General features: G+C 37.5%; 1 protein-coding gene and 1 long non-coding RNA gene across 2 annotated transcripts in view; one reads left to right on the top strand and one right to left on the bottom strand.

Annotated features, from left to right (window-relative positions):
• LOC105460011 overlaps positions 1-14,269 on the bottom strand; it is a 186,073-nt gene that overhangs the window by 149,471 nt on the left and 22,333 nt on the right. The window lies entirely within an intron of this gene.
• Positions 1-14,269, top strand: part of LOC105460010 — a 161,157-nt gene that overhangs the window by 140,955 nt on the left and 5,933 nt on the right. The window contains exons 5-6 of the mRNA XM_011706437.1: positions 2,576-2,748; positions 13,529-13,935. Of these exons, the coding sequence (XP_011704739.1) occupies positions 2,576-2,748; positions 13,529-13,935 (580 nt within the window). The remainder of the gene's footprint in view (positions 1-2,575; positions 2,749-13,528; positions 13,936-14,269) is intronic.

The raw sequence follows: 14,269 nt of genomic DNA, 5'->3' as shown, positions 1-14,269 counted from the left end.
ATTTATCAGGTTTATCACACTGAAAAAATTCAAATATTTCACTCTAATAATGGAATATTCTATTCCATGGCATTTTAGTTCAAATTCTTTTGTATTAAATAATATTATTCTGCATCATACTACTTTTATTCAAGAAATGATTTCTACATATAAAGATTTTATTATTTTCAACAAATAAATTGTGCTATTTAAAATATCGACGAATATCGGTATTACACAATTTTTCATATTGTTTACTATTGTTTTATTAGAACAACATAGCAAGCTGAGTTGAGAAATAACATTTACGTAACATGCTACCTAGTTTACGTCTACCTTATTGATTTACCTCTCCATCCGCATCCCGAATAGAATCAACGCTACCGTCGTGGGGATTTTACGAAATAATTACCGTAACATGATTAGAAGCTATCGCTCGACGCGCGACATTTAATTAGACAATAATTAACGCTTGCTCCAATTTCAAAGTCCTCACAGCACGGGCAAACAGATGAAGCTGTGAAGTATTCATCAATACAATGATCTCCATAGCCAAATGAGTATAAAAGAAATTATTTCTTTATTTCTTTATTTATTTGATTATTTTATGTGAACATTAAGAATATTATCAATATTTCTTAAAAAAGATGCATAAAAAAGGCATTATTATATGTTTTGGAGTTTTGAATTAATTATTGTCAAGAATAATATAATTGTTCTTAGTAATATAATTCAAATAGAATTGTCTGTCAAACAACATATACAGTAGATATATCATTATAATTCAGAAAGCAAGTTATCAATGCTTTACTAAAAGTTTAACAATATGAATAACGATTATAAATTCTTTTAGAATCCACTCAACAAAATAAAAAATCTATTCGTCGCTTTTTATCTACGGTTACAACTCTTACAACTTTTATTAACCAAAAGGAAATCGATATATCATTAATTCATCCGAGAAGTGAGCACGACGATAAGCTTCATTAAGAATAAATGACCAATATTAGCGGCAACGTGAACAAAATGCTCGTTAGCGAAATACATAGCTTCCTTTTATTAGAACTGCTAATAGAAAACACATTGAACTATGTTACATTTATTATTCCGGGAATAAAGTTTTAAAAATCTTTAAATAAGTTTCAAAAGATATTCTACTCTTTACGAGATTCTCTTCCCAAAAGTTCTATTCTTCGTTTGGAAACTTTTTATAGATACAAACTTAATCGAAAGCTTAATGTATTTCCGTTAAATACAAAATAGTCTAGTTGCACGCTTGCAAAATGTCGTTTTTCTGCAACGAAGTAAGTGCAGGAGTTCGTCGTTCCGAAAATTCCAGCGAAAAATAAAAACGAGTCGGACTAAAGGGCAAACGGAGAAAAACGGCAGAGTGTTGCCCGGTAAAGCACCATAAAGTCTCATTGGCTTTAATTCGGTCGTACCCCGCTGGCCACTGGGGGTGATTAATCGTAACGTTACTGCAACACGAAAGCACCTTACCACCAATCATTCCCTACGATGCTTTAGAAAGAAAGTCGACAATGTTGCTTAATGCGTTCTCGTCTAATTGGTTATATTTGCTTTACCAGAAAAAACAAACCGAATGTTTAATAAAACGCACGATTATAATTTATTTTAAAAATGAAAAGAATAATTAGTTAATTGAAAAACATTTTATAAAGTATGTTCATATATATTATGTGTATCAAAAAGTTCCCATCAGTCGAAAGAGATTATCAATCTAGTTCTGCTACTAGTAACTACTACAAATATCTGTATTCCCATTTATTAAAATTCATCGTAGAGGAAAGGAAGAGCTTTCGGTTTATGGCAATGAAAAATTCAGTTACTTTTAAAAGGAAAGGAAGAAGGTCGGTCAATGTTTAATCTTTAAATAGAACAGGATGTACATTCTTATGCCTCCCGTTGTATCTCTTATTAAATCTTGGAAGTTCTTAAGACCTATCTTTAATTTTTTATTAAGTCCACTTCAAATTGCTGAATGGATCCGTAGATGAAAGTGCAGCCCCGAGCCCGAGTATATAAAAATTATGATGTTTCTTGTTATTGCACAAAGCACAAAAACAGTGTTTAAAACAATGTTTAAAAGCTGCATTTAATTAAGCTAGTCAATTTAATTTCGATTTTCGGACAGGAATTATATCTATGCTTGAGAATGGGAAAAACATGTGAAAGAGTAAATGTAAAATAATTCTCGCTACATCATTTACAAAATCGGAAAAGCTTTGAGCTTCACACATGTATATAGCTGCCATAAATATGGCAAATATTCGGAAATGAAGTGCTGCTCTTAAATCCGTTCGCCAGTGTTTAAAAGCGAAAAGTGTATTATGTCCCGAACATAATCCACGTACCGCGCGTATGCAGGTCAGGTGAAACGAAATGAAACGTTTATGAATTCTCGAAGAGCACGTTTATTTCCCTTCATAAATATGCATGTCCCACGATATTTCGCGGTGCAGAAAACCGGCGATATATGTATATGTACATATATACGTATGTGTGTGGTTTTTTTTTTCATTCGATCGGTGTCGGACCGCTGATTGAAAGCGCCCTCGCTGTGTTTCTGTTTCAGCTGCGCGAGTACACCCTGACCGAATCGTATCACGAAGACGAAGTCGAGGTGGAATTCGTCAGCAATGATAATCTGCAAGCGAACAGCGAGACCCCCAGAGGAATCGATCCAAACAGGGATCTAAACGAAGCCATAGCCGAGGAACGAAGGGAAATGGACACCCAGAGATACAGGTACGTTTCCTCCACTTCCACCGTCTTTTTCATCTTTCTCTTCGTCCAAATGAACTTTCTACTTCGTTTTTTTTGTGGATTTCCGGCAATGAAAAGTCGTGCTTTTTACCACAAGTGATATTTGGTAAGTGGATTTCAAAATCAAAGAACCACCCTTTTTCCCTTCTTTCTACGTGCTTGCATTTTTGATCTCGTTATCGAATTTGTTCAAATTCGAGTAGGTCAATCAAATCAGTCGAGAAATTTAAAAAAAAATTAGTTATTTTTAAAACGTAGAATATTTTTAACGTCGCGTGTGTTAATAAATATAATCTATATAACACAGTATATTTTACAGTTTGGAGATATGAAATAATTTCAAATAAAGAAGAGAGAAAGAGAGAGAAAGAGTAGCCATTAGATGAGTAATTATTACAATTCATAAAGCGCCTTTATTAAATAGATGCTACAGTATCGCAATAATTTTATAATAAATGCATCTTGTAATAGGGCAATTCTCTCGTATTTCTTTCTGTATTCTGTATTCTGTATCTTCTTAAAACACTGTTATTCGATTAAGATGGATAAACAGAAGTAGCCTTACTACTATCCCATAAACTTACGATTTATAAGAGAGTCGCCGAATGAAAATTCCAAAGTTCGAATCAGTTCGTTAAGCCTAGCTACCTAATGCTTTCTCTTCAAGTTTTAATTCCTCCAGGGGTGTCACCCGAAGGCAAAGCTCTTAAGCTCGGAGATACAGAATAGGTAGTAAACGTCTCCTTCCCGACGAGAGAAGGTTGCATAAGCGACGAGTATGTATTCAATGGACGCATCTGCGTCAAGTATATTCCATCTCGGAGAAATTACGGTCGCTCGACAACGTTTGCATATCGATATCGAATTTTGGAAATGGCATCACTGCCCAAAAGCTATTCATGTACACTACTATTTTGCTTTTTTTCCCCTCGAAGAGAAGAGAAGCAAATGTTCGTAAAAAATTATAAAATTTTATGACAGAGTGATGTAAAACACTGAATCAATTTTCTCGCAACAAGACTCAAAACACGCGCTGCTATTAGATATTTATCGAGGGTAATTCCACGCACAAAGTATATAAATAATAGCCCGAGAAAAAGTTCATACTTTGAAAAATGACAGTATCGATTATGAATAAGGCTCTTTTAAACACATTTAACTCTCGATTTTAAATAATTTACAAGATGTAATGTAAGAATCTCTGATGTAAAAGGAAAAGAAAGCAAATTACAGAATTTCGAACACTAAAAAAAAATAATATACGTTCTAAAAATTGTAATAAACTTTCGAGAATTCCATCTTCAATTGCCATGCATTTTGCAATTCGCTTGCAACACATGTTTACAAAAACTTTTTTCCTTGCAATGACCAATACTGTCACCTACCAAAGTATTGACCTTTCCTCCCGGGACGCTCTTGCTTTCCTCTCACTTTATGAAAGGCCCCGAGACTAGATCCGTCCAGCCTTTCACCACTCTCTTTTATGACACGAACTCGGATCGTTCTTCTGTGCCTTCCAGCAGTGCCCCTTCATGCCCTTACGAGATTTCTCGTCTGTCCCTTCAACATGCACCTTCTCGCTCTATTTCTCTCTTTAACTTTTACGATGGAGAACTCGAGCGGAGGGTCGCATGAAGATTGCGAGTCTTCTTCTCACGATGTCGTCCTTACTCGACACTCGGAAAAATCGCCAGACTTGCCCCGTGACATTTGACAATTCCGTATGACATTTACGCGATAATAGAACGGAAATATCCTAATACGCCTTTAGAAGAAAATTCATCTGTTGGAAACACAAATTTCCACTTTCTCCATATTACTTCGATAACGTTTCTCAAGTCTCTACAATTAGCCCTAATAAAATTGCCTACTTGTTATTCCCATATATATATACATGGTGAGGTGCAAACTGTGAATTACTGCTAACATTGTTCGCTCCAATTGTATAGGAATAAGAGTTTAAAGAGAATTTATGGAGATGTTTTAAGATCACTTTCTCACAGCGTAAAAATAAAATGTTTGTATTTTCAAATTCGAAATAAAACTTCTCATTTGAGAGATCATAAATAGTAAATGATCGTATTAATACCACGTTATCGGTTCTAGATATAAAATTTATATGACTTACTGACAGCGCTCGATTTACCAGTGCAATTTAATAATAATCATTATATAATTTTAACCGAAATATAATTAACCTAATTATGATAATTATAATACCTCTCTTCCTTCTCTTTAGAATTTTTAAAAATTTAAAATAAAATTATTTTCCAACATTAATTTAATTATATATAAATAACTGTAACTTCTGTGTATATAATTATATTTCGTAATATTCCTTTTGTAGGCAAGCAGCTGATATATATCAAAGATATGTAATTACGCTTAAAAAAGAAAAGTTAATCGATGGTCACAAAATGTTTGTTGTATGTATGTATGTACATACGTGATGATGAAAGTAACATTCTTTTTTGTTTTTTTTTTAATTTTATTAGAACGGAAAAGCCAACCGAAGTCACCCTCGAGCCACAAATGCAATTTATCGCGAAACGCAACTAGTCAGATTGTACGATGTAGCCATTGATTATCAATAACGGCATTACGCATCCGCGGGAGTCATATGATCCTCGTCGGTTTGTCGGCCGATTCAAACACAAATTTATTATTTCGTTATGATATTACGTATATATGACGACATCTTGCGTCTTCTTGTATCCGCAAATGCGTTTGAAAAATGTCCTTTTTGTCCTTTGAGACTCAACTTTATAATTCATTGCCTGTCACCGAGGCAACTCTACCATTGAATTTTTATTATAATTAAAAATAAATTACAGGAAATTATGGGAAAATATTTTTAATAATTTAATTAATATAGTCAACACACACACACACACACACACACATATATGTATATATGTATTAAGATTTTAACCCTCATTAATCCTTAAAATATGCTACTGTACTAATTGTGAGATAAATGATTATGGAGCATCTTATTAAAAAAAATCTGAATATCACTGTTAATTCAGATCTTTCTATACAAAATGTCCACAATTATGTATCCCACAATTAGTACAGTAGCATACTTGAAGCTTAATACAGTTAAAATTCTATAATACAAAAACATCGAAGTCACGATCGATAAGGTTCTCAGTTTTAAATGATTAATTGTACCGCATACCTATAGTTTGCAAGATCCATAACTGCGTATTCTAATATTCGCATGTATTCGGACCATTATTTGTGTAGTGTATATTTTTATAATCCTAAATATAATTTGCATTTTTCTTTTTATCTCTAGTCGGGTTCTTAAAGCACCATAAAAAGAAGTGCAATAAAGCTTCTCAACAGCCAAACGACTTTTTCGCATTGCATCTGAAGCAGTTGGATGTACGTACGTTTGACATCCGATGGCTGATTACGATATTACTTTTCGCGGACGTCCTGATTCGCGACAATTTCTACGATACGTACAGCGTATCCGGCGGTTCGCTGTAATATCCGGCCGGAGCTCGCGGTAATGCCAGGCCGACGGAAAACATCGACACTATACGACGGTGAGAAACGTACGAGAGGAGCCTGAAAATAACGTTATAACGCGCCGCTCGCTGTTATATCGTCTCCTACGTTTTATACTTGTTTTACTTTGCCGGGGCGGACATGCTGGGCGAGATTTTCATGACCTCCAATTTCGATCAAGCTGTCCGACAAAATTGGGAAAATAGAGGGGACATTTTCTCGCAAAGCCAATTGAGCGTCGAGCGTATGAAATATTACAGATGGCGAAAAAAATATTTGTATGTAGGAAAAATACAGCGATTCCGACAAGATTTTGTTTTGAAAATATTGAAAAAAAAGAATGGCAATAAAGACAATTTTCATATTCAATCACACGTTTATTAGATTATCCGTTTACAAATATCTGTAATACCGATTCCTGTAATTTGCTAAACAAATGATACCGCACATATTTTAATCTATCAATCGTGTGTTATCAGTAAGAATCCTATTCATGTTGTTTTCTTATCTCGTTCCTACATAAACTCAATCAGAATAAAATTCAAACCAATATTCAAAAGGAAATAATACAACACTCTTTTGTATTTCTAACTATACTGCAGTGTCTTTAAATCATTGAATATTTTTATTCAGGAAAAATTAATTCTCTTCGATCAAAAAATCAATGGCGAAAGATCTTTAGTTTACATTTTTCGTGCCCCTTTCTGTATCGCTAAAAAACGAAGGCACGATAACTGATGTATTAACCGATCGAAGCCGTACAAAAGGCCACAAACGCCTCGGAGGGGCAATCGAATCGATACACACGATCGGCGGTTGATCGCGTGCACCTTGCGTGAAGACCGACCGCGCGTTCGCTTTATAGGCCTCTCGTATCCTTATCCATCCAATATCCGGCTGACGCGCCTGGCTCCGCCAAGATCGATAAAGCTTACGTTCGATGACACTCGAGATCGATCTGTGTAACCCTCCCATCCCCTTCCGCGCGCCGGGTAGCCAATCTCTTCGGAACGTTACCGCAGATTCGATTCCATTCAACGCTATCTGGCCACTCGGCAAGGAACGATCGTCGTTTCTGGTAATTGCTATTGTGCCTTCGAGGCTGTCGCTGATACTGCTGCTGCCCCCCTTTGGGACGCGACCCTCCGATCTTTCTATTTTCCTGCTCTTCGTCTTAACAGATTAAATCTTACGACCGGATCATCCTGGTCATTTCCTAGTCCGGGACTCGTGGACTAGGAAGAGCGTTTCGCTGGAACAATGCGACCACGACAACGATATATCTCATTACTGAACAGCCATTGAGTTGATTTTCTTCGAGGGAGGACGTAGCAGGATATTAATTTTGCGGAAAGCTTGTCGATATAATAAACAAAATTGTGTATCTCCGTTCGTGCTGTATCTCTGTAGGATTGCATTGAATATTGCAGAGAATTAATTTTTATTATGAAGGAAATAAATCTCTGTATTTTATTGAACTCTATACGTATACAATTGCGTCATAAAAGAAGAATAATGATAATGTCTTTCTAAAATTATGCGTGTTCACACGCAAATCGATTTTGGATATCCCAAAAAAGTAACATCGATATGTAACAGTAACTGCATATTAGTGATAAAAGGTAAATCTCGTTCAGCAATATTTCAATTTAGCTAAAAGTTTTTACGCCCGAAGCCACATATTGTGCGCTCTTTGGCATAGTGTATTCACGTTATTATATTACATTCTTTTCACGAAAATAACTCGCAATTGTTTCAATAAAAATTTCTATTAACGAAACGCTTTTTTCTCTCTTTTGTCATCATCAATATTTTATGATGTTTTGAGAAACAAATTACAAACAGGTATTATATCAATAGATATGATCGTACAAATAAACAAGTTAATAGTTCAACAAATTTCGATGACGCGAGAAAAATGGAATAAAAGACTAAATCAAAATAAAAACAGCGTTTTTATGCATGCATTCAATCTCGCATATGATAACCATTAAAATATGCAAATATTGTATAAAATAAAAAGGAATAAACAATGCTGTATCATGCGTATTATTTTTGCGAGAAAACATTTTTTTTTTCATCTATTGTACCATTATATATTTACTTGCGCATAAATGCTAGGAACGTCAGAACGTATTGACGTTACAGTTAAAATGCAATTGCATGCGTATTCGAATTTAAGCTGTGAACGCCGAGCAAAACGTTGCAAAAGATTATTTTGCTCAGTTAAATCTTCGACCGAAGTGACGATTTTCCGTCAAAAACCTGTCAAGCTATATTGTGCAAACTTGTCGAAAGCAACGTTAAACTCGACGGTTATCGTCGTGTGAATATTTGCATGTATGGGAACAACGCTCGAGAGAGAAGGAAAAGCTGATGTATTTTGCGTCGATAACATGAGAAGCTGCATATCGATTTAAAACCGAAAATCGCCTACATTTTTCGCATTATTCTCTTGCTTTTCTTACAAAGCAGGAAATAATATTCTAGATCGTATCATATAAGAATGTAGAGTCAGTGGAAGTCAGAACTGCCAGTGGAACCATTTAATTTTAAAGTAATTGAACGAATTAGGAATAAAATTTGTCAAACGTTTCAAAAGAATAATATACGATGCGTTTACCACGCGTTGAAATACCGTGAAACTTTATGGATTCCCGCAAATTCAATAATTTCCCTGCGCTAAATTCACGTGTGCGTTTACGCCTTTCACGCAATCATAAAGCTAATTACCGGAGAATGATAACCGCGTACACATCGCAAAAGGCATGCACGACCGCGTAAATCCCCATCGCGCCCAACAGTGGTGGTGCCCATTTGTGAACTGGCATACGGCACGTTCCAATGAATTTACTGCGATAAACGGAGAGTGAGTGTAACAAGAAGTAACTATAACGGACGACGTGCCTAGGCGGTATCGCCCGTTGCCTCCTGCCTCCGCGTTTCCCCGACGATACGGGGGAGGGGAGTCGTGAACATGCGGCAATCGTAATGCGCCCGGTAATTTATTTTCCGCCACCGGCAATTTATTTTCCCGCGCGCATTTTTCAGCAGCGCACGCGAGGTCAAAGAGACTAAAACTAAAATTCGTTCACCCAAGACGCCCGTTTCGTCCGAAAGATAGCCTGCCTCTGCGTATCTTAATCTATCAGTGTCAATGGTGTGGTAAAATATCTACGATGATATCGTAGCAAATAACCCGATCTCTTTTTCTCGCGGAGATTACGATTTTTGTGCATACGTGCGTGCACACTGCGTGTGCATGTACGGTGCATGTGTGACACGATGTTGTAAAACATTTTTCATATCTCGCACGAGAGCTCAGTGATAATCCGCGCGAACGAAGATACGGAAACAGCCTGCATAATCCAAAATGTAAATGCTATTACTGTCGTAATGTTGGAAATCTCCACCATACTTTCCACTCATATTGAGCAATATCATGTATCTCTTAAATATTTCCGGAAATCCGAGCTGCTCTTTTTTCTGGTTCTTGATTGCACTTTGGATTTTCCCGTGTTACAGAACGAGCGTATATATATACGTGCGCAGAAACGTGAATAATTAATTTATGGCAAAATAAGCCATCCAAACGAACTGAAAATAAATTATTCGCGGAAAAAACTTGTTGCGAAACTCGCAACTGCGATATCATAATTCACGTTTCATGCCCGGTTGAAAAAAAATATATCGGCGAAAATAACGGCTTTTACAGGAATAATGCTATATTATGCATATCGCGAACAAATGCATAACGAGAACGAGGTACAATGGAACTAAAATCCAGGACCAACAACGAAGTGCATGCATTAACGCTCAAAGTCCCTTGCCGTCAAATGCAAGCGCATTAGCGCGCAATTAATTCACCGGCGTCCATTGTATTGCGTTCTCCCGCGTATTAAGTCCATCGCTTGTAAATTCCAGAGCGCGCGCGAGGAACGTTAAAATAAATCACTGCGTCGACAATGTTGCGGTGGATCGAAATCCTCATAAGAGCGCGAACTGCAGCGGCGATGACGTTACATATTATCATTGTCAACGGGCCGTTTGGCTTCCGTTTGAACGAAACTCGAGAATACGCGCGTATATAATGTGCGTGAATACGCGATACTTTTTCTCCGCCACTACGAAATAAAATGATTACGTGGTTTCGTACGTGGTCTAACGACTCGCAATAAGTTTCGACGCCTCGCGATAACGAGGCACTTCGACCCACTGACGCGATGGCAACAAATATGTTTTTCCACGCCCGAAGAATAGAAATCGATAAAAGCAAGCGGCACGCGATGAAAGGTATCCTCAAACAAGCTGATGTATATTATCGTCTAAGAAATGGGGAGATTCATTGAAACTCGTGTCTTTTCTCTTTTATTGTTGACGTTAATTTTATAAGAGATTTAGCACACTTTTGGTCGAAATTTTAGCCAAGTAAATTTCTGTTAATTTCTTGAAAAAGAAATTGATTAGACAAGTTTTATCTCAGCTTTCCACAAAAGATGTTCTCTTGTTACGAAGTAAGGTAATAACGCTCGAAGACAATTTCCTGTGCTTCTCCCCACGCCCATGACTATACTGATTGCCAACAACTATATACTGTTTACCCTACTTTGCCAAACTTCCTGTAGACGCGCGACGTGACCATAATCGACGGAGACGATGTCGTTACACGAACCCGGCAGGGAATAACGAAGCTCGAGCCGAGAATGTCGCCGATTAGATCCAAATATAGTTCGATTTCCCATTGTAAAATTCCACGGGTCGTTCCACACGCCGATCGATTAGTCATTAGATTGTTGACATTCGAACGCATTCAGTCGAACACAACTCGGAAGTATTTGCGGTGTAAAAACGATCGATTTTCTGTTCGCGAATCAGGCAACGAGTTTCGCAGACGGCAAATGAGGTACGTGCATTCGTTTAGGGTTTCCGGTTAATAGCGGTAGAGTAATGGTAGGTCAGTTTAATTAAAAAGTTATGGCGACCTCTATAATAAGCTCGGTTCTTAGCTCAGCGGCGGCCAGCCCCGCTCGGAACTTCCTGGAGGAATATTAAAGCGTAGGAAAAAGTAAACTTATGCCGGATCTGCATACATGCAAATTATCGTGCAGAAAATATACGATTATGCTAAACGTGCCGCGCCGGCGGTATTTTTAATACCAATGAGACTATTGGTATTACACACAACTTATATATAAGACTTATACATGCAACGAAATCAAATTAACAAGTAACGAAATATTCTTGATGGATGATTTACGAAAACGTATGGAAATTATTTTATCTTATCTGTCCGTTCTCGCTGCAAGCGGGCCAATGAACTTTGTAATTAGAGGATAACCGTGATAATTAGACAATTCCGGTCTCGTAGCTCTGCCACGGACTGATATGCACCGATTGCATATGCATTGCCTACATATTGCAAAACGTAATTGCTTAATTGGGTCACAAATTAAAATTAAAATTTGTAATTACCATACTTAAACGGAATTTTCTAACCGATTACGTTCGGAATTGCAAATGTTGCGAATCGCTACAGTAATTAAATCGCAAACATCACGGACTAGCGACGCTAGTCCTATCTGCATCGAGAGATGTAGCCTTCCTGTATCAAATAAAAATAAACATTTTCAATGAAATCTCGTTGCGCGCGAATATATGAAGAACGAAGTCTATACGGCTGACAGAATCACGAGAGGAGGAAAAGAGAAAAACAGAGAGATACGGAAGCACGGTGAATAAGTTCTCTCCGCGTGGAACGCAAGTTTTGGGACTGCCGTTCGACAATCCCCTTGATTCTGTCTCTCTTATGTGCACCACATGCCAACCGTAAATCAATTCTCGAAATTGTTTTCGCGCGTTCACACGCCTCCGCTCGCTAAATTTGATTCGTCGGAGTGCACGTACCGGCGAGAACTACGAAGACCACTTGTGTAGCCGGTTCATAACGAATGACCGATTTCACACCCTAGTGAATTCGTGCTACGAAAATCAAGGAGGTATCATCTGATCGGAACAGTAGCCCAAACACTAATGAACAATAATAAATCTCTAAATTAAAACGAAGTCATGTTTAAGTAATTAGCTTGAGATTAAAATTTCTCGCAGCCCCTTTAGCACAATCGAATGGGATTTACGTATAAGAAATTACCTCCTGTTTAGTCGCTAATTAATCGCGCAAATCCCGATTTTTTTCCTCTAGCCGTTTCGGAAAAAACAATGGCTGCGCTAGCTTGAGAAATTGGCATCCATTCTGTATATAATCGTTTATTTCCTACTATTTATTACTCTAAATTGATGTTTATTAATTGTCATGTTTTAAATTGTAGCTAAATCTGTCAAGAGAATATACATCTATTGCTTTTTTCTACAACGTTTCAATCATATTTTTTCTCGAATAAATTTAGCTGTTCGCAAAGAACCAGATATTAATGTACGGTCGTTATACGTGAATTTATCTGATCGCCAGTGTAATTGAAGCACAAGTCGTAACGATGCTGCAATTGTAATATTGATTGGATTAATTCGTCGACAAATCGACTATGTGAGCGCGGACCATTTTTGTTATTTGCGAGTTCACGAATTTTATTGTCCCGGGAATAATTAATTAACAACTTCATCTCGCGACGCGCAGGCATTACTCCGGCTTTATACAAGTAATGCATACATGTTTAGCAAATGGGGTCCGACAAGTTCAGCGCGCCACTAATACCTGGCCAGTTCCATTTAGTAATTGCTACCTAACACGCTCGTCCAACTTATTACTGTCTAGGCGCTGTCTACACTGTGGCGTTCCGCTGCACCACACCGACCGACTGCATGTATATTCATCGAGTATTGATTGCGAGTGTATGGACGGGACAGTAATGGAAATTCCGTCGATTCGTGTTAAAGCATTCGATACATTCGATCCGTCAAAACACGCGCATCGAAACAAGACACAATTGCAATGGGTATAGCAATAGCATTGGGTACAACACCAATGATATAAATGTTAATAATCGTCGAGCACGCTGCGTGAAATTATCGCACGACACCGGTACACCTTTAATTGCACTCCAGTTAATTGCAAAAGTTACGAAAATTTCGCGAATTTCCAATCTCTGCATTCCACGGTCCTTTAACTTAGATTCTCAATTTCCTTTATTCTAATTAACTAATTTATATTCTCTGTGCTTTTGTCTGAAAACACTCGGAGTTCCTCGGATTCTCTTCTCAATCTCGTCTTTTAATTCTCTGATAACAGATACTGGAGCACGACCGGGAGCGGCCAGCAAGTCGTGACGGACGTTCCGCGTGACAACAAGGCGGCGATCATCAACAGCATCGCCACGTCGTACGCTCTGCAGAGACCGAGGTACACCGCGACCGCGATACCGCGAACATCGAAGGTCGCCGTCGACGGTAAAATGAGGTACAGCGAGGTCACAGGAAAGTCCGACTGGCCATATTACCAGACGTACAGGCAAACAGCGGAGACGCAGAAGGCGCAAATCTACGAGGATATTCAGAGGAAGATTGCCAACGTGTCGAACGTGTCGAGTACGGGCTACTCATTCGTGAACAACGTGACCAACTCGGCGGATCAGCGCCAACACAGATTCAGGATGAAGCATCACGGATTGACATCCAAAGGCAAACGAGTTAGAACACGTAAGTATTATACGACGAAAATTCTCAAATATCTCAAATATGATCTCAAGTTTGATTATTTGTATTTAAATTTTGTATAATATTTTTTTAATAATAATATTTTACTTATCATATTCTCATCTATAAATTATCTATAAGAGCAATGATCCATATTATCGAATTTAAGCCGTAGCATTATTGAATTAGGGCAAAGCGTTATCCGATTCTATTTAATTAGTTTAGAATTATATATTATCTTGTAAAGCCAGCTTTTCTCTATTCGCGCGAGCAAAATGTGGTGAGACGGTGTAATATATATATATATATATATATAGTGATACTTTATCGCTAACGC

This window comes from Wasmannia auropunctata, unplaced genomic scaffold (genome assembly GCF_000956235.1).
Source record: "Wasmannia auropunctata unplaced genomic scaffold, wasmannia.A_1.0 LD333475.1, whole genome shotgun sequence".
NCBI classification, from domain to species: domain Eukaryota; kingdom Metazoa; phylum Arthropoda; class Insecta; order Hymenoptera; family Formicidae; genus Wasmannia; species Wasmannia auropunctata.
The sequence above is the reverse complement of the archived record's forward strand: the minus strand, read 5'-3'. Positions and strand labels throughout refer to the sequence as shown.